The sequence below is a fragment of the Panicum hallii genome, chromosome 3, assembly GCF_002211085.1.
Source record: "Panicum hallii strain FIL2 chromosome 3, PHallii_v3.1, whole genome shotgun sequence".
In the NCBI taxonomy this organism is placed as follows: Eukaryota; Viridiplantae; Streptophyta; class Magnoliopsida; order Poales; family Poaceae; genus Panicum; species Panicum hallii.
The window spans coordinates 10,659,104-10,681,629 of record NC_038044.1 but is presented as its reverse complement, the minus strand read 5'-3'; the positions used below and the strand labels follow the sequence as shown (position 1 = coordinate 10,681,629).

Genomic DNA, 22,526 nt, shown 5'->3' with positions numbered 1-22,526 from the left:
GCGAAGGTTCCTCTGGGACTCCCTAATTCGTGCTCTACGATTTCGGTCCTTTTGTGTGGATTAGTCCCGGCCTATGGTTCTGCGATCGTTTGGAGATCGAGATCGTCACGGTTTCGGTACCTCTCCCCGTCGCTTGGTCGCAGCCAACCTTGACAGGTATAAAGCTAGTTATCTCTTTCATTCTTAGAAAAGTCAATTACTTTTTACTCGATCCAAAAAGAGCTGATTGCACCAAAAATTCGATCCATCGACTTTCTACCACTTAGGATTCTACCTACTGCCGTGAGGATCGGGCCACCCCGGGGCTGTCCCTATCAGATGTAGCAACGTGTCGATGTGTGAACCACACCGAACGACGACCAGAACAACTATCGATCAAGTCGCATGAGCCACAACTTCATCACGAGCTCAAAGCCATGCAGATCAAATGATGACATAAACGTAGATCTCTTTTCTTTTAATGAGGCATTGTGCAAGCAACCAGTAAAAATCTTCAACTTTGAAAGTAGCTGATGATGAAAACCACCTCTAAAGAATAAACATCTTCACATGTATAAGCTCATATCAATCTTGATTGAGCAATTCCTGTGAGAAATTCATCAATAAGTTCCTAGAGATCAAATTGGATGGGGTCAAGACTTCTTGAATGGTTGAATAATATGCTCCATGCAATCCTCATCACCTTACATGTTGATGTGACATCGAGATTCACAGTGCCGCGGTGACAACTGCAGTTTCGGATAGAATAAATCTTTTTATCTAACCTAAATAATAAACCATGGCTCTAATACCACTTTTTGAGTAAAAGAATGACACAAAAGATTTAACATGGAAAAACCTCTCGGTAAGAGAGCGAAGACAACCACAGAAGAACATATCTATTAACAATCTGCTGACTATGATGTATATGGAGAGTCTATATTTATAGATATATAATGTTAGAGTTTGAGTTTTAATCCAACTAGAGATAGAGTTGAATCATAATCTATCTACACTCTTTGAATTAGAAGTCTAATCTAACACTACCATTGATAGTAGTTTAACTCATTTTCATTTATTCCATCTATTTTTATTGATCATTTAAACGATACAATATTTAAATCACATGTTAGTGTATGAAATGGTGAAGTCTGCAACTGTGGGCAGGAGCGTGGCGCTCCTGAGCTCGCGGGCGGGTAGGTGTGCGGCAGCTGAAGTTCAAAGAACGGAGGTAGTATCTGTAGGATGATCCTTTGAATGAGTTTGCTTTGTTCAGACTATTTTGGATGTTAGTGTAGGCTTTTTATTTTAATTGTTTTGTTGGCAACAATTTGCACTGCGTTGGTCAACTCTCAGCATAGGATTCTATTGGTCTTCCATGCCCATAATTTTTACGCCTCTATCTCCTTCTCAAAGATCAACACTCCAACCGATAAATTAAAAAATAAAGTCTGCACCACGGGTCAGTCTTATTTTTTAATCGTTTTATTGATAACAATTTACACTGCTCCTCAATGCTCCATGCAGAATCACATCGGGCTAAAGTTGTACTAACTCTATTTTCAAATTGTTTTCAATTATTTCATTTATATGATATTATAAAAAGAAAAATACTTTCAAAAATAAACTAATTAAAGTTAAATAAAAAAACTAATGTAATACAACGTTAACTATGCTTCAAACTTTACCTTTTAATGTGGCATTTCTGAAATCATTAGTTGGACGAAATTTTATAGCATAAGTATCAAGTGATCACTGAGTTATCAATGTCCTATCAGGGATGAAAGATCCTTAAATTGTTTTTTCTTTATTTGGATTATTATAGATGCCAGGGCAAATGCTTTATTTTAATTATTTGTTTTAATTGCAACAACTTGTACCGTCGGTTAGCTAACAAATACTGTATCCCTGTCAAAGATACAAGATAGCATGGGTGCGAACTTGTGAATTTTGTTACTTAGCGTTCATCAACAGCCAAGAAATACGACTCCTAAAGTCATAAATCCTACTACCTCTGTTTCAAAACACTTGTTACCGATTAGTTAAAAAATAAATTAACTTGTGATAAGTATTTCGAAATGGGGTAGTAATTTACATACGTAATATCCCTAGAAAAAAATACTACAATGTGGTAACTACGGTTCAAACTTAGCCTTTAAATGTGCCGTTTCTGAAACCATTAGTTGGATAAAGTGTTATAGCATAAATACAAAGTGATTACTAGAGTTATCAACGTCCAACTTAGGGGTTAAAGAGATACTTTCTTTCAGTGTATACATCCACCACCACAAAATGACACTGCAGTGGCATGAGCACATTTCATAATAGATCGAGATGAGCACTATATTGCCCGCTACTACATTGTTCTGGTGCTAATATGAATTAACTGATGACAATCTTTATAAAACAAAGGTAGTAATTTAGTTAAATATGATACTGTCTATTTTATATTTATTGTTGTTAAGACAGTGCAAACAGTTCATTTTAACTTGGTATTTGTGTCCAAACTTCAGTATTAGAAAAATCTAAGGAGTAACTAACTAGGATTTTGTTATAGTACTTGAAAAGAACTATAGTGGGCACCTAAGATACCTTTGTCTTAAATAAGCATTGATATTAATTTTAAAAAATGGACCTACCATTTTACTACTAGTCTATAATTTATAGCACCTTTTAGGTAAAATCTCTCTATTTTTAATCATCAAATCTAATCAAATAAACGAATTTCATTAATTTCAAGCACTATAACAATTCTCAATTATTAATTAACATATAGTTAACAAATTGCTTGGACTGGCTGTCAGGGTGGGTGCTTTGTTTTATTTTTTTAAGGATGTCACCGTGCATGAGCTCTTGGCTGAGTAGAAAAGGCAGTTCCTTGCAGGACTGTTATGTACTCCCTCTATTCATGATTATTTGACTTTTTAACATTAAAAATATCAAATATTCATGAATAGAGGGAGTACACGAAATGAACGGTCGTACTCCTATCCATAAGTTAAAAATTTGCAATATCTGTCGGTACCTATATACGTGGAAGAGCCTTATAATTTTTTCTTTGTTCGGGCTATTTTGGATGTGAGTACATGTTTTTATTTCAGTTGATTTTTTGGCTGTAATTTATATATCATTTAAAACCAACAGTAAAACTAAGTTTCTCAAAAATACAAAGTCCTTCACAAACACATCAATCTACCTACTGCCCATATCTTCCAATGTAGTGCAACCCCCTTCTCCGATCCTCAATTGAAAGAGGAACTCATCTTTTCGCTTTCTGTGCCCGCCACGGTTATACTTTTACAGCAGTAACGTAGACTTATTGATGGATAAAATGCCCTTCACTAGAGAACTTTATGGTCTATTATTGTAAGATCTCTGTGTAGTAGTGTTAAATAAAGTAGGATTTCTGTGCAGTATAAATTAAATAAAAAGTGCATAGTTAGACGGTATCTTTGTGGACGATCTTTCGAAAAGTTTGCTTTGTTCAGACAATTTTGGATGTTAGTGCAGGTTTTTTATTTTAATTGATTTGTTGGCAACAACTTGCACTCTCGGTCAACTCTCAGCATAGGATTCCTATTGGTCTTCCACGCCCAAAAATTTATGGCTCTATATCCTTATGAAAGGGCAACACTCCTACACAAAAATTAAAAAAGAAAATGTGCACCACAGATCAGATTCAGTCTTATTTTTTAATCGTTTTGTTGGCAAAAATTTACACTGTTTGGTCAAGGCTCGATGCAGGATTCACATGGGGCTTCTCCCCCCGGATATATATATGTATATATACGAGTGGCTCTCTCATTAAGTGAAATTAGGGCAGCACACCAACCTATACATACATAAAACAATGTGCAAAGTCAGCTAACGAATTGGTATCCATTAATTTATGAGAGAGCGCGCCACTGGTATATATACATATATACGAGCGCAGAAGCCCCATGTGAATCCTGCATCGAGCGTTGAACAACAGCATAAATTGTGGCAAACGAAACTGGTAAAATAAAACACCCGCACTAAAATCCAGAACAGTCCTAGCAAAGCGATGTTTTTCTAAGGATTTTTAACATGGATACTACACTCATTAGCTGACCCATAGTGCATGTTTTTTTAGTGTATGGGTTGGAGTGTTGCCCTTTCATAAGAAGATAGAGCCACAAATTTATGAGCACCAAAAACCGATGCGAATCCTAAGTCAAGGGATGACAAACAATGTGAGTTGTTGCCAACAAAACATGAAACTCTTTCTATATATGTTCAATTAAAATATGGATACCCACTGACAGTGAAATATTTATGATTGCTAGGTGGAGTACAGGCCTTGACTTAAGGAGAGAGAGTCTTCTACCAAGTTAGCTTTCTACTGACCCAACGTTTCCAGTTTCCACCCGTTTTGTAACTTTGCGTGAGAGAGAGAAACCATGTACGTATTACTATTACCAGCTAGCCTATAAAATCCGTTCTTGGCATGAAGTAGATACACAATCCAGAACCAGATCAGGAACACCAAAGAGCAAGCATCCTACCTGGTGCTGTAAAGAGAATTAGCTAGGCCATGGCAAGTTTCGTGCTTGGGTTGACCAAGGCAGCCGTGGAGGGGACACTGAGCCGTGTCCAGACGGCCATAGATGAGGAGACGAAGCTTAAGGTGAAAGTTCAACAGGACCTGGTGTTCATCACCGGGGAGTTCCTGATGATGCAGTCCTTCCTCAACGTCTCCACTAAGGAGCGTGTCAAAAACGAAGTGGTGACAACTTGGTTGCGCCTGCTCCGTGAGCTAGCCTTAGACATGGAGGACGGCATCGAGCTGGTTGTCCATCTCGACAAGGACAAGTCCACGTGGTGCTGCCGCATCCTGCCGTCTTGCATGTCACCATCGCGGCCCCTTGACGAGGTGGCCATCAAGATCAAGCTCGTCAGGGACGGGGTCGAAGAATTGAGCCAACGCAATATGCGGTACAACCTCATCCTCGGCACTGAAACCTTCTCGGGGACGACGGCCATCATGCCGCCGATCACCTCCGAAGATACATTGTTGTCGAATTTTCAGGTCATACGCCAAGTATGGGAGGACGCTTGGAAGATACGGAAAGTTGGCATCAAAGATTTGATCAAACGTGATGAAAGAAGCACTCAAGTGATTTCTGTATGGGAAAATGGTGGCAACAATCTTGAGATACCATACATTATCAACCAAGTGTATTGTGACCCTGAAATCTGCCAACTATTCGAGCGTCGTGCCTGGGTTAAGATCACTCGTCCTTTCAATCACGACGAGTTCATCAACACCTTGATCACTCAACTCCTGTATAAAACGGGCTCCTGTGATCAAGCTCCAGCCAAAGATGTCACCAACGCTGCTGAAGTTTTACAGCAGGTGACAAAGGAGCAAAGTTATTTGCTAGTCCTGGAGGGAGTGTCTGACGTTGTTGAGTGGCACACTGCCAGGAAGTATCTGCCGGAAAATAACAACGGCAGTCGAATCATTGTGACCACGCCACACCTTGGGATTGGGAAGGTGTGCACAGGGCAACCATACCTCGTGTCGGAGTTCAGTAGCTTTCCATCTTTTTATGCCTTCTACAAAAGGGTAAGTAAAGATTCAAATGAATTCATAATTACTCTCCCTCTGTTCATAGCGAGTCGTTCATGTTTGTTTAACTTATTTAGCATTTAAGCATTGTCATCATTTGATAATTTTTCATTTGGAGAAAAAAAGCTGTCTCAACGACTAGTCAATAACAAGCTGTTCACTAGCTAAATCGCTTGCTACGACTGATATGGTTCTCTCTAGCTGGCGATGTGTGTGTCTTGTATAATGTTTGGTAGTAGATTATTGGAACATACTCCCTTGTTCTCAAGATGAATGACGTTTGACTTTTTAATCTCAACTTTAATCATTTTGATGTCAGACGATCTCAAACCCCAAAAGAGGAAAGCTGCATGCACTTTTGCATCCAATGATCCATTTGCACCATTTTTTTTCCCGTGTACTACCTCCGTTTCTAAATATTTGTTCCTCCCTAGTTTATTTTTATACTAGTCAGGAACAAATATTTAGGAACGGAGATAGTATATTTTTTTTAAAAAATGGAGGTAGTATGTAGTTTTCGGATATGTAACAAGAATTAAGGAAATAACACATCGGAAGCAGCTAGCTAAAACAGAATGTCGCTGAAAATCTGCTGGTTTCTTATTAATATATATATTTATTTCAGGTGCCAGGGAATCAAATTGACATGGGCGATCTTCTGTGGAAAATAAAGCGTGGTGGTTTGGTCATGGTGGAATGTGATGATGACAACATGAAAACCGCTGTCGTCAAACGGCTGTGGCACAGAATTGTGGATGGTCATGAAAAATTCGACGGTGTGAGATTCAAGAAGTACAAATGGGTCACCATTGGCGATCCGTTCAACCCGATGGACTTCTGGCGGCGAGTGCTCTTGGATCAAAATGGGATCATACCCGAGGATTATATAACAAGATATAAACCCAATCTCGGTGGACTTCTGGCTCAGTGGCTGCATCATATTGACCGGGTGGTAAACATGAAAGATGCTGAAGTAATGGAAAGCTGTCGCAAGCTTCTTAGTGAAGATGACTCGCACCTTCTTGTCATCGATGGCGTAAGGGACAGTGAGATTTGGCGTTCCCTTAAAGAAACATTAGTATCCGATACTATAAAAGGTTGTGTTGTTGCTATTTGCAAGAAAGCTGTGGTGTTCATCAAAGATGACATTGACACATGGGTCATTCCAGAGGTACTTAAATTTCTGTCTCTTTTTAGTATGTCTTTTACTATACATATCTGAGGCGTACACATTGGTAACATCTTTTTCGCTTTTGCAGCATCAGGATCGCTATTTCTTTTACAAAGACGAAGAGGCACGTGCCTGGAAGAGCAACCGCAGCTTTGATCCAAACACTCGATCTGAAGAGGAGAAGCATTTGAGTATTGACTCTCCTGGCGTGTTTTCGTTGTGGGGTATTGCTGGAGTTGGCAAATCAACTTACGCCAGATACAACTATTACATAAGCATTCTTAATGTTTATAAGAAAAAAGCATACTACTGCTGGGTGGATGTGCCACATCCATTCTGCCTCACGGAGTTGTCTCGACGCCTTCTTTTTGACTTCCATTCCGATGATCTTAAAGCCAAAGAAGACGTGGTGATCAGTATCATTGAAGGGAAAGACCCAGTTCAAATGTGTCGTGAGTTGCTGCATCCACGTGTTAACTGCTTGATTGTCTTTGATGGCCTACAGTCCACAGATGACTGGGATGCACTGAAAGCAGCATTTGGTTGGTCCGACTTTTCTAGCTCTAAGACCACTATCCTTGTGGTTACCAATGAAGAAAGTGTGGCCAGACATTGCACGGGCAACAAGAGCAAAAATGATTCTTCTGAAGTAAACAATATCAAAAAAGTGATCAACTTGAAAGGTCTAAATGATGATTCTGCTTTTCAACTCTTCCGTCAAAAGGTACATATTTTGAGGCTTGTCCCGGAAGTATTTTGATAGTACATTATTGACTTGATACTAAAGTAAAACTGTTTAGAATTTTTTTTGTTAAAATATATAAAAGATTGATTTTACACATACCTGAAACAACTTACTAGAATAATAATTTGAAAAAAAAACAAATTGACAGGAGATATAAAAGATTGATTTAAGATATACTTGAACCAACAATTAATCCTTTTCGTTGACAAAGTTAGTATTTATTAAACACACAAAAAAGATTACCCTTTGTTATAACAAGTGTTTGACATAAACCAATAGCATCCTTTAGTATGACACGTCCACATCGGCGTAGACCCAAGTGAATTGGTTAATCTCCGTCTGCTTTATTGGCCCATATAGAACAACTATATATTTCTGCATGGAGGCAATGAGGCCCTGCTTGCCCATTGTGTGACTGCGAGCTCAGTTTGGCAGCTAGGTGCTTTGGTCACTTTTGGATGACCCCTAATTTGGGGAACGGATAGATGTTTTTTCGATTGATAGTGTGAATTGCTTGATCCCAACTACATAGGGCATGATACTTTGTTTATATATGGTTGAGGTAGTGTCATATTTAAGAAAAGTTCAATTCTTGCATGAATCTAAGAGATAGAGTTCAAATCAATTTAATTTAATCACAAGCAAATCAGATCTAAGGTTTGCGGTCAGATCAGGCCTACTGGCGGTCTGACCATAAGGGGCAAATTTGGGTGTCAACAGTATGCTGTTTTGAAATCCATTTTTAGCATGACAACATTACTCTTTTCCCTTCGAACTCATCTAAAGATTCATAGATAATTCCCACCCCATACAAAACTCCCTACCCGTAATAAAGTGGATATTGTGAAGCAGCTATTACTCTCTCTGCTACCCTCACAAGTATGTAATTCAGCACTTTTGTGAAGATCTTATAACACACATTTAATAAACAAATAGGATGATCATGTTGGATAAATATCATAGTATATTTCTTCATAAGAAGGGAAATAACCCCAAAATTAAAGCTATAAATAGATGATTCTTCTCTATGGAAAGCATTAAAAACTTAAACCAAATAAACTTTATAACTTCTTAGAAGAATTGAAAGAACTCGCCTAAAAATTCATCTTCTACAAGTGTCTAGTTTTGTTCCATTTAAAAATTGGTATGCATATTTCTTTTTCTATAAAAAAGCAGTTAGAAATTCTCAGGTTCCTCAACTTGTTGTAACGATTTTAGACTAGCGGTCATTATGTATAACAACTCTCTAGAATGTATAGAATATTCTTACATACCAACTATAATCTTTCCCACATATTATATTCTCACTCATGCGCACTTGCGAAGAACTTCCCAGTTGATCATCCATCCCTATATTGCACCAGGGCAAGCACACTTAATTAGTCCACATATTCTTTGTTGATGTCTTTCTAGAAAATAAGGTGTGCACCTTGTTAGAATCAATGTGCTATCAATCCTGTTAGGTATTAGTCAGGATATCACACTTGTGAATATCATCTATCATTTCCTCCATCACGGATAAGTCATTTTCTTCTTGTGTACACAATAGCCCAATTTAATAAATTATGATAAAAATATCTTAAGTTCTCATTACTCACAGTGACAACTTAGGGTATTCATCACCTAACAACATCTTAGTTATTTTTAGCACGTTACAACCACTATAACTTCTCATCTCTTAATAAATGTTGTGACCCATCATATAGACACACAAAAAGGATGATTTAAGTAAATTATAAAGTATTTAAAAACAAAATATAGAAATATTGGAGCAGTTAGAAACTTCTCTAATCAGTAGTTTTGTTTAGTCTTTTTAGAAAACCATTATTTTTGTACAATAATTACCGATAATGATTGATATATTTAGCAATAATATGCACTCGGTTTAGAACATCACTAGATATCACATTGTAGTTCTTGATGAAAAGTTGTAAATGTCATATCATATATTATCGAAATTATTGTATTTGATTATTTTTAACAAAGAGTACTACTGTGTAACTGGCTACTAAATAACTATTCCGTGTATGTATCTGTATATATAGACACACACATATCTTCTAAAGGAGAACTCGATAGTATTGATTTGAACTTGATTTTGTTTCTAATTAAATTTATTTTATTGATAACTGCAGGTGGGTAATGATGATCGACTATTAGAAAATGAAAAACTGAAAATTGCAAAACTCATCGTGAGCAAGTGTGGTGGGCTTCCTAAAGTAATAGTTGCCGCAGCAAAATACTGCAATAAAGAGCTAGGGAAATATCCGTTTGACTTAAAGCCCGTTAATGATAATTTTATTTCCATTTTGGAGAACAATGTCCAAGAATTTCAGAGTTTAAGAGGTTTATTTTCTTGGGTGCAATCCTACTTGGCAACTTGCAAGGATTACCTCAAGCCATGCATCTTCTATCTACCGGTTTTCCCTACGGACCATAACATTAGGCGGAGGCGTTTGCTACAACGTTGGATTGCAGAGGGTTACTCTAGGGACACAATTAGTGGTACTGCAGAGGAGAACGGAAAAGGATTATTCTCCGAGCTTCTCAACTTGAGCATCATTCAAAAACAATCAACAAGCAAGTTCCAATGCCGAGTCAATGGTTTTTTCCATGAATACATCACATCACGTCCAATGGAAGATAACCTTGTCTTGGCACTAGAGGGGCATTGCAAACAGAACTCACAACGTGTTGGGAGACACCTCAGTGTGCGGACAAGTTGGGATAGGGACAAGAGCGTGTTTGAGAGCATAGATTTCTCACGGCTCCGGTCTTTTACAGTTCTTGGTGAGTGGAGGCCATTCTTTATGTCTAACCCAACCAACAACAAGATGAGACTTGTTCGTGTGCTGGATCTGGAAGACACAATAGGTGTCACAGATGATGACTTGGAGCACATTGGGGTGTTGCTGCCCCTCCTCAAGTTCTTATCCCTGCGAGGCTGCCAAGAGATTACCCGTCTGCCAAGTTCGTTGCATGCCTTGAGGCAACTTCAAACTTTGGATGTTAGGCACACCTCCATAGTCGCATTCCGAGGGGCTATCATTTCCAAGCTGCGGAACCTCCAATATGTTCGCGCTGGCAGAAAGACTCTATGGGAAGAAGGTGGCATCATGGTCACATGCCAGCCACCAGCAACCGAACCAGTAGAAATGGCTTCATTGGCACAAGCACAAGGCGATTCTAAAACTTTTGCAGCATCACTTAGAAACATGACATCAAAAACATCTCTACCAATCTGGATGTCCAAGATATGTTGCATGCAAGTTGATGATAAAGAGTGTGTTGATGTTCCAGTAGCGATTGGCAACTTGACGGCCTTGCATACCTTTGGTGTCATTAATGTTGGAGCTAGAAAGGGGATCATCAAGGAGTTGAAGAGACTTACCCAACTGCAGAGGCTCGGGGTGTCTGGCATCAATGTGGATAACATCCGTGAGTTCTTTTCTGCCATCTCTGATCTCATCCACCTACAGTCCTTAACAGTGAAAGTGCAACCCACGAAAAACAAGAATGATTATCGATTTGCTTGTCTGGATGGGACTACATCCCCACTACCTAAGGCCCTCAAGATCCTCAAGCTGCATGGCCATGTACGTATATTGTCAGCCAGGTGGTTTGAGCAGCTTGGTAATCTTCAAAAGTTGGATCTTGAGATGACCGTCCTTGCACGAATGGAAATTTTCGTCCTTTTTGCATTGCCAAATAGAGATGCGTTACAGCGTCTTTGTGTGAGGCCAATACGAGTTACTGAGCTCTATGTTGCGCCAAATTTATACTTGGAATTCTATAAGACAAAGGTCCTTGAAATCCATTGCACTTCTGAGCTGAAAGTAATTTTTGGTGGAATGTTGCATTTTTTAGAGGTGCTTAAGGTTCACTGCTCCATTGGGTCCAGTTTTCAATTTTCTGGTCTGGATAGTCTATTTCGCCTCAAGGAGGTGTGGCTTAAAGGTTCCTATAGCGATGAAGTCAAGCAAAATTTGCAGCGGCAACTTGACCAGCATGAGCGCCGACCTATCTTGAAGCTGTTGCAGCCGCGTGCATCCTCATTTGTGTAAATTTATTATGTGTAAACATTGCAATTGAGCTAGGATTATCATTCTACTACCTTTATTTGATGTAACATATGAATGTTTTTTTTTTACTTAATCTGGTTGGTGTGAATGTTAAATACGTGTCCTTCTTTTGGTCATTGTTACATAATAAAGCTGCACTAATTTCTGAATATACTAAATTAAACCTAAAGAAGTTAGTAGAAAGTTCAAGAAGTAAACAACTTGTTCTTTCTGAAATCCAATTTTCTACTTGAACCGCAAATTCAAATTTGGGAAGTATTGTAAATCAGAATGAACTCATCAATATTCCAATCTTTTGCGTTTTATCAAGAAAAAGTTCTGGCCAAAAATAATAAAATAATAGTACAAACTAAAATCGCGGAGAGAATGATTCAGCAAATCGGAACAGCTTTTATGTATACTACTTGTTGAAGTAGAGTAGCAAGACTAAGACGTCCAGGGTAGAATAATAACCCAGGAGAGATTTTAAGAAGGTCAATATAGTTTTAGATTAATGCAGTTTTTGTAAGAAAATATGTAAACACGAGGAGAGCACGATGGATGAATGTTGAGAGGGAACGTGCTCGGCCACCTGGTTTCAGGAGTTGTGGTCAATCTCTTGGACAACTGGTTAATGGTTATGGTATAATTTGTTGGATGGGGTCTCACAGCATGATGATGACTCTGATATCTGAATCGTTCATTCAAAAACACCAAGTTTCTTGCTTCGTCCACCTAGGTAACACCAATCCAATCTGTTCTTGAATTTACTTGTGGATGATGATGATGCTGTGATATAGCTGCTGAATCCGCTGCAGCATCGACACAAAAATCTGCAATTAAACTGTTTATTAATACTATTATATTAGAGCCAACATGAAAAATGTTGGAATGCTTTTTTTTCTTTGTTTCAACTCGCGAAGAAACACAAGAATATCTTAATGGCGTGTACAGATGTAACACAGGAAGAACATCATAGAAAAGTATTTAAAGAATGTTCTTCAAGGCGGGGTTAATGGTGATACTTTATGAACTTAAGAGGAATATTTAGTTCTGTCTCTCTCTCTCTCTCTTAGTTTTTCTTATATGAAAAGAGATAGAGGAGTATTTCTTTAGTTTTTACATTCATTTTTTAAAAATATAAAAGCTGCCAAATATTTTTTAAAAATATTTTCCTTACTCTTCTCTCCTTTGTTTTTTTTCCCCCTTTTTCTCCTTCCCTTTTTTTTCGTCTGCCTTCTTCTCCCGAAGACCCGATCGTTCTCCTGCTCCCGACCCCCAGGACGTCCTCCACAAGCGGCGCCCCTCCCCCCACGGCGTGCTCGGCGAGCAAGAGCATTGAGACCCCAAGATCGTGCCCTTGTGGCGGCTGGTCCGGGCAGCGGCGACCCAGAGGTACTCCTTGCTGGCATACGTCTCCGCTACCGACGCCGGCGGCCGTGCTGCCGACCCCGCTGACCCGTGACATCGAGTGCCGCACCTCCAAAGGTCACTCTTAACACTCCAACGCCAACAGAGGCCTGTACCTGAGGGGAGTACGCAGGGATCCACCCCCGACGCGCCGCCGTGCCCGGGCGAAATGGCGCAGATCCCCAACCTCGACAACGCGCCGCTCAATCTCGCCGCACTCAGGTCCGATTCCCCTCCCCCCGCACCACCCGCCTCCACCTGTTACAGATTCTGATAGTTGTGTTGGGTCTCTTGCGCAGGGAGCAGTCGCAGAAGGAACTGCTCAGCATCTTCAAGAGCGTGAGTCTCTCGTCTCACACTGCCCGGCTATCGTTGAGGCTGGACTGAAGAATTTGGTTTTCTTTATTGCGTCTGTCCGGTTAGGGGGAAGAAATGTCTCGTCATCGACCCCAAGCTGGCAGGGACACTGTCCCTGGTCGGGCAGACGTCGCTGCTAAAGGTGAGGTGATGGAACGTTGAATTGTCCAGGATGATCATTTTCCCTTAACACTTGTACTCTGCGCTTAGTTTTGTTAACACTAGTATTCCTCTTGTTACCTCTTGTACAAGAAGTCATGAGTATATATGGTGCTTCACAAGGCCTCTTATGGTTATCAGGAGTACGGTGCGGAGCTACGGCTTCTCTCGTCCGATCCCCTGCAGACGGAATGCCAGAAAATCATATACCTCGTGCGGTCTCAGCTCAGCTTCATGAAATCCATTGCGATTCAGATCAAGAGCGATGAACCCAAACGGCTCCAGCGGGAATACTTCCTCTACTTTGTGCGACGCCGACTGTTGCTTTTGAGAAGGTAACATTTACTGTTTCTCCTGTCTGGACTAATAAATTTGCTGTTACTGTATTGTTGGACTGGAATTACTGATTGTGGAACTAGAGATAGTATTCAATTCATCGCGTTTCTTGCGCTATTCCAAACTACGGTTTAGGAATAATAACACCAACATGATACAAAAATTCATAGAACTAATTTCTGTATGCTTCAAACTTCTGAGTCTTGTACATTTCTCTTTGAATCTGGTCAAAAAAAAAATTCAGATTGAGTATCCTGTCAACTTGCCAGTTTGTTGAACTAGATTTCAGAATTTGCAAAAACTAGATCAGTCCTTTGCTCCTTATGCTATACTTAGATGTTACATGTAAATATGATCCTTGCAGTGGAAATGATGCATATCAGATAAATGATAGACCAGGTCGAGTGGCTTAAGTTTGTTACATTAGTGTATGCGTATCTATATACCGACATGACTTTAAAATGGTAGATCCGGTCGTGTCTCAGCCGACTCCACAAGGCCCGTGGGCCGGCTCTGCGACGACAGCTGCCACACCGCCGATGAGGACCTTCAATCCAATGCAACATCTACTTATCCACCTTCCATGCATGTGAACTTAAGATTGGTGGTCCTGTGCAATATAGATGATGTATCACATTCACAGGACATTAAAATGGCTTTGTGCAATGGTTGGATATAAGAAGAGAAAAGTTAATGGGTGCATTGCTGAAGAATTTTAATGCAAAGAGATAGCATCATTCACAAGTGTATATTTCGCCGAGGAACAGAAGGGTAATGCACCCACGTTGCGTTACCATACTACCATGTGGACGAAGCTTAAAATTTTTGACAATAAGGGCAAGACAGTCGGTGCATCAACGTTGTACCGATTTGTCAGAAATTAAATGGATGTCTGCTATGTACTACATGTACGCCAATATGAAAGAGATAGATCAATATTTCATGTAAGAATTACTTGTCTATTTAATTACTCATCTGCTTATTTTTAAATCGTAGCTAATTCAGTTGTTTAACAGGGAGTGTGGTAATTTTATTTGGCCTTCTAAGTGTAAATGAGTCGAACAATAAATTGAAGCGTTGTGTCGAAAGGAACTAAACAGAAAACCTAATTTCCTTACTTGGTTTAGAGAGTAGGTAAATACCCATTCCCCTTATTAATCCTTGTTACATTGCAATTATCTTATTAATCATTGTGTTTTGGCAGTGTGAAAAATCTAGAGACATACACGATGACTTGAAGCAGCTATCTTACGGAATTGTGGCTACCAAAAGTTATGGTCGGTACAATGTCAATGGATTTTATTTTCATTCGACCAAATTTGAAGTTGCTCGTCCTCTAGCAGCCACAACAAATGTTGGTGTTGCCGCTTGGATGGAGGATACTACTTATTATGGAATCATTAATGATATACTTGAGTTTGACTTTGCTGGGAACAAAAATCTCAAAGTGGTGGTCTTCGATTGTGATTGTTTTCATCCCAAGCTTGGTACAAGAGAAAATGAAATTGGCATGGTGAAAGTGAAGCACATGGAACCATTACATGGTTGTGATAATTTTGTTCTTGCTTACTAAGTCCATCACAAGGATATTATATGAAATATCCTTGTGCAAGTCTCAAAACTTGGTAGGTAGAGTACAAAGTGAATCCTTATGAACAACTACTCATCAAGATGAGGCAGTTGATCAAATTTATCAAGATGATGAACTACTGAGCTTCTTTAATGTAGAGACAGATATGTTGCCAGACTCCTTAGTTAGAGATCATGATGATGTTGCAATTATGAAAAAAAAACGAGCGGCTAGAAAGAAAAAACTTCCGTGGCGTCCTTTGAGGCGAAGAATGACTACAAATATGATAGGTGTACTAATTTGTCTCACTTCATTTTCAATTATATATTTTATTTATTATGTTATATTAATATTGATGTATTAACTTGTCTCACTTGATTTTGTTTTAACACGATGGCAGTAAAAAGGATCAAGAGATGAGGAAATTCTATTTTATAATAGTGCTTCAAGCTCATGTTTGTGAAGAGAGATTATGAAGCATATACCTCAAGTGATGCAGAGTCATTGTCTTATTGCATTTAATAAGGTCAGAAGACCTAAAGAGCTTGGAGGCGTATGCATTTCTAACATCCAAAACCTTTATTGGGCGCTAAGAGTAAGATGGTTATGGTTGAGGAAAATAGAATCGGACAAGCCATGGTTTTCCTTCCCAGTCCAATCTAATAGCTATGTTTATAACCCCTTCTCGGTGGCAGTTGCCACAGAGATAGGGGATGGAGCAACTACCCTAGTTTGGAAGGACCAATCGCTCCAGGTTCACAATCTAAAAGAACTGGTCCCAACCTTATATAACATGGTTCCCAAGTGGATTGCTAATAAGAGATCAGTTTTGGAGGCATTGGATAACCAAAGATGGTTGCTGGACATTCTAGGCATAGTGACTTGGACAGTGACTGAAGAGTTCCACCGGCTTGGAGAGTTACTCTCAGATATTAGAAGACAATGTCACATCCGGTTTTTATGGCAAAACCGACTGCTCCCATTTGCATACACACAACTCATACAAATGGCGACATCATGTGTGGAAATCAAAATCAGAGTACGAGTATATAACGTTATTACAATATGACCTCAGGTCCAACACATCAAGTTCTCACAAACTACCACACCATGACGGACAAAAGCTCCTCATCCGGCACGCTCTAACCTAAGTAGCATCCTCGTCTTGCACCTGGTTCTCCCACTGGACTTCTTCAACTAAATCACATATTAAGCAAGAGTGAGTACACATGGTACTCAGCAAGTGTGGGAAGTTTATGACATGTAAGGTTAAACAATGGAAGCTCATAGGATTCATGCAGTAAAGCACCTTAGTTTGATTCATTTTATTAGCATTAAGTGTATCATCCCAACAATAAAATAAAGAGCGAAAGCATAAATAAACATAACTGAAACTAACCAACATAAGGTCAGTGCTCAAAATAAACCATCAACATCTCGAATAAATCTCACATCATCACCAAAGGTTCTCTAGTTATGAACGGGTTGGTCAAGTGCTCTTCACCGTGAGCAAACGGTTGTCATGACAAATAACATGGTTCACTCATAAATCGATCCTTAACCATGATTCGAATGGAGCGGCAACTATTAAGTACAGGTATTACCATCCCCATGATGCGTAATAGCGGTAGCTACCATAAGGATAATTTATTCAGAGAATATGTCCGAACAATTAAATCCCTTTCCTTTGAATCCTTACATCGAACCATAGTTGCATCAAAAGTAAACATCAATCTTGCTATATGTATCATCTTTTATCAACTTAAATGATCATGTTCATTAGTCAAGTTATCATCACTAAGTTGAATAAGGTATAGCATGACTAAGCATCTAATAATGTAAAACTTCCATAACCATTGACAAGGACATGGTAAATCAAAATACTAGAAATTCCTACCATAGGATTCATATTAAGCATGCACATTAAAACTATGTCCTTATGTCAACAATATGTTCAAGGATCACTTGCCTGGTTCTTGCTGTGGTTCGACAACGAGCTCGAACACTTGATTCTGAAAGTCGACGTACTCCACAAACTGCTCGGGAACGTCTTTTACGCATTCGTTCATACATCATAAAGAAAACACACAATAAACACCATGCACAATACAAAAGATGATATGATAATGACATGAATGCATAGAGTTCGAAAAGACGAACGTTTCGACATAAAGTTTGTCAAAATCGGGGCTAGTATGAGAAAGTTATGAATTCCCAAAGCTCAGGGGTATTTTAGTAATTTTTCTAAAATCAGAAATTAATTAAAAACATTTAATTATAATTTTCCAGAATTTATTTAACTCAAAAATAATTTATTATGATTTTTCAGAATTTATTTAAAGCCTAAAACATTTAAATATAATTTTAGAACATTAAACATAATTAAAATAATTAAAATAGATTAATTAAATCATTTTTAGATTTAATTAAACAATAAAAACCATTTAAAACGAAGCTAGGGTTGGATTTATAATTTTCAGAAAAGATAGGGTTCAAACTGTAAAATTAAAATGAACTGCTTTAGAAAGAAACCTAATTTTCTAAAAACTCGGGGGCCTAACTGCAAAACTGACTGGAATTTAGGGTTTTATTTTACTATACAAAAATCGTAGACCAAGTCTACCATGGACGCGGGGTTGCGGGTCTATGGACCATAGACCCGGTCCATGGCCCTTTAAAGGGCGATCGAATCTGGGCCGTTGGCCCAGATCGGATGGCCACGCCCAGCCGAGGTGAGACAGGGGCGGCGGCGGCGCTTGGCCGGAGGCTCACCGGAAAAACGATTCCGGTCGCCGCGGCTTGCCGACGTGGGTCCAAACGAAAGCGGGGGCCACGTGGAGCGTACCTACAGGGTCGCGGCGGCTTGGGGTAGCTCAGAAGGAGGCGCGCGACGCGTGGAGGCGGAGGTCGGGCTCGGCGACGCAATAGGAGCTCGCCGGAGCTCCAACTCAGGCAGGGATTCCTTCTAGGAGATGCGCACGACGTCGGGTGAGGTCCTTCGGTGCTCGGAGAGGGCAGAGGGGCTTGGGGCACGGCGCAGCTCGCTCCGGGGTCTCGGCGGCGATGTGCTTGGGATGGGGAGCAGGGCACGGCAAGGGGGTCTTTATATAGGGGATTGGAGGCAGGGAGGCGTGCGGCGCTTGCCATAGAAGAGCGCGCGACTTCCATTGGGGAGGGCCGCCGGGGATGGAAGGTGCCGGCTATGGAAGGCGTCGGTGCGGTGGGGAAGGAAAGGGGAGGAAAAAGAAGGAAGGTGGGGGAAGAGGATGACGGGTGGGGTCCACCTGTCACAGAGAGAGAAGGAGAAAGGAAAGGGGCGGCTGGGCTGGGTTGTTTCCAAAAAAAAGAAGAAGTGGGCTTCGGCCCACTTGGCCGAGAGGAGAGGGGAAGGGGGCTGGGCCGAGCCCAACTCGGCCAGAGGGGGAGAGGGAGGGCTGGGCTGCCAGCCCAAGAAGTTTTCTTTTTTTTTCTTTTCTAAACTGTTTTCCTAATTCCATAAATAAAACTTTTGGCAAAAATTTGAAAAATGATAATTTGTAAAATCATGAATAAAGACAAGGAATTTAAATAAAAGTGTGAATGCTTGATGCGATGAGTGATGCAAATTCCTAATTTGAAATTTGAATTTAAAATTCAAATTTACGGGCGTCACAAACCTACCCCTCTTAAAGAGAATCTCGCCCCGAGATTCCGGAAGAAGAAGCAAAGAGATCGGGGTACTCTGCCTTGAGATCTTTCTCATGCTCCCAAGTAGCCTCATCCTCTGTGTGATGGCTCCATTGAACTTTGCACATCCGAATGGTTCTGTTTCTGGTGACCCGTTCTGCCACTTCTAGAATCTTGATCGGCCTTTCGACATATGAGAGATCTTCTTTGATCTCCATCTCCTCGATAGGCAACTGTTGTTCTGGCACTCTCAGACACTTCTTTAGTTGAGACACATGGAAGACTGGGTGTATATCGGCCATATTTGGCGGTAGCTCGAGCTGATAAGCTACTTCGCCTCTTTTCTCAACAATTTAGAATAGGCCGATGTATCTCGGAGCTAGTTTACCCTTAACTCCAAAACGGCGCATACCTCTCATTGGTGACACCTTGAGATACACAAAGTCACCAACCTCAAAAGTTACATCTCTCCTTCGGTTATCCGCATAACTCTTCTGTCTAGACTGTGCTACTCTGAGATTTTCACGGATAACTTGCACTTGTTGCTCAGCATTCCTGATCACTTCTGGACCAAACACCTGACTCTCACCTGTCTCATTCCAAAACAATGGAGTTCTACACGGTCTACCATACAAGGCCTCAAATGGTGACATCTTCAGGCTAGCTTGGTAGCGGTTGTTGTATGAGAATTCTGCATATGGTAGACTCTTGTCCCAACTCTTCTCATACTTCAATGAACAGGCTCGTAACATATCCTCCAATATTTGGTTAGTTCTCTCTGTCTGACCATCGGTTTGTGGATGATATGCAGAGCTGAAATTTAACTGCGTATCCAACGACTCATGTAACTTCTCCCAGAACTTTGAAGTGAACTGAGTGCCTCTGTCAGAGACTATCCTTTTAGGAACCCCATGCAGACAAACTATTCTGGACATATACAACTCTGCTAGTATGGCACCAGTGTAGGTCATCTTGACAGGTATGAAGTGAGCAACCTTGGTCAGGCGATCCACCACAACCCATATCGAATCATAACCAGACTGGGTGTGAGGCAAACCAACTATAAAGTTCATACCAATTTCTTCCCATTTCCACTCTGGAATTCTCAAAGGTTGCAATAATCCGGCTGGTCTCTGGTGTTCTGCTTTCACCCTCTGACATGTGTCACATAAAGCTACATATTCTGCCACATCTCGCTTCATCCCATGCCACCAGTATCGAGTTTTCAGGTCTTGATACATTTTTGTGCTGCCAGGGTGGATGGAGTACGCTGAGTCATGAGCTTCTCTCAATATGAGTTCCCGAATATGCTTCACATCCGGAACACAGATTCGTTTACCCAACCATAGGGTACCTTGCTCATCCACGGAGAAATCACTTGTTTTGTTATCCTTGATGAGTTGCTTGATCTCCTTGATTTTCTCATCCTCTTGCTGAGCTTGATGGATATCTGACTCTAAGGTGGAGTCTACTTCCATTACGGTAGCCTCATTAACCCAACCAAGATTTAGCTTCTCAAAGTCCTTGCAGAGTTCGGGCGGCATCACTTGAGTGAAAGAAACACTGCCATGCTTCTTCCGGCTCGAAGCATCAGCTACGACATTGGCTTTTCCAGGGTGATAGTTGATTCCCACATCATAATCCTTGATCATTTCCAGCCATCTTCTCTGTCTCAGATTGAGGTCCGTCTGAGTGAATATGTACTTGAGACTCTTATGGTCTGTATAGATCTCACAGCGGTGCCCAATAAGGTAGTGCCTCCAAATCTTCAGTGCGTGTACCACTGCAGCCAGCTCTAAGTCATGAGTAGGATAATTTAACTCATGCTTTCTCAATTGCCGAGAGGCATACGACACCACTTGTCCATTCTGCATCAGCACACAACCCAATCCTTGGCGTGAAACATCACAGTACACATCAAAACTCTTGTGAGGTCTGACAAGATTAGCACAGGAGATGTGGTCAACCTCTTCTTAAGCTCCTCAAAACTCTCTTGACACTTGTCTGACCATACAAATTCCTTTCCCTTCTCAAGTAGCTGTGTCATTGGCTTGGCTATCTTGGAGAAGTCCCGGATAAAGCGGCGATAGTATCCCGCTAATCCAAGGAAACTCCGTACTTCAGATACATCTTGCGGTGGTTTCCAGTCTAACACATCTTTCACCTTTGAAGGATCCACTGCTATTCCTCCAGCAGATATGACATATCCCAAAAATGGCACACTGTCCAACCAAAATTCGCACTTGCTGAACTTGGCATAGAGCTTGTGTTCTCTGAGTTTCTCCAGCACAAGCCTCAGATGTTCTGCATGTTCTTCTTCATTCTTGGAGAACACCAATATATCATCAATGAATACCACCACAAACTTGTCCAGGTACTCCATAAACACCTTATTCATAAGATACATGAAATAGGCAGGAGCATTAGTGAGACCAAAGGACATGACAGTATACTCATATAACCCATACCTTGTCCGAAATGCGGTCTTAGGAATATCTGATTCCCTTATCTTCAATTGATGATAGCCAGATCGCAGATCTATCTTGGAGAATACACATGCACCTCTCATCTGATCAAACAAATCCTCTATTCTGGGTAATGGATATTTGTTCTTGATAGTGACTTCATTCAAGGATCTATAATCCATACACATCCTTTGAGTTTTGTCCTTCTTCTCCACAAACAAGACAGGAGCTCCCCACGGAGATAAACTGAGGCGAATAAAACCCTTCTCTTGCAATTCTGCAATCTGTTTCTTCAATTCTGCCAATTCATTTGCAGCCATACGGTATGGTCTCTTCGAGATGGGAGCTACGCCGGGCATAAGTTCAATGATAAACTCTATCTCTCGGTCCGGCGGCATACCTGGCTGGAAACACATCAGGAAAGTCCTGGACCACTTTGATTTCCACCAAAGTCTGACCCTTGGCATGATTCAAGATCACCGCACCCGACTTCATAGGTGCTGCTACAAATTCAACATGCTGTCCCTCCAGACTGGTCAATTGTACTGCTCTCCTAGCACAATGTATGATTCCATCATGCTTCTTCATCCAGTTCATTCCCAGAATGATATCTATCCCTTGAGACTCAAGAATGATGAGATTGGCTAGAAAGGCTACCCCTCTTATGTTCAAACTAACCGAGGGACATATACGTTTAGTACTAAGGTTACCACCAGGTGAGGTAATTAGCATAGTGCAACGCATGTCTGCTATGGGTAAGCTATGTGTTGCAACAAACTTAGCTGCCACAAAAGAATGTGATGCTCCAGAATCAAACAAAACAGTGGCTGGATGAGAGTTGACCATGAACATACCATAGACAACATCTGGAGCTTCTTGGGCTTCCTCTGTGGTCACATGGTTGACCTTGCCACGAGTGTAGTTCTGGGTGCCTTGAGCAGTATTCTTGAGCGGCAGAGGATGTTGGTTGGCTCCAGTCAGCGGTGCAGATCTCTTGATAGCTTGGGGGCACCT

The 22,526-nt window shown here is 40.6% G+C and overlaps 1 protein-coding gene across 1 annotated transcript; it reads left to right on the top strand.

The window, feature by feature from the left end:
- Positions 1-4,534: 4,534 nt before the first annotated feature.
- LOC112885169 lies at positions 4,535-11,593 on the top strand. Its single transcript, XM_025950830.1, has 4 exons — positions 4,535-5,569; positions 6,198-6,743; positions 6,832-7,467; positions 9,624-11,593. Exons 1-4 carry the CDS (start codon positions 4,535-4,537, stop codon positions 11,550-11,552), a joined length of 4,146 nt encoding a protein of 1,381 aa, XP_025806615.1. The 3' UTR covers positions 11,553-11,593.
- Positions 11,594-22,526: the final 10,933 nt, after the last annotated feature.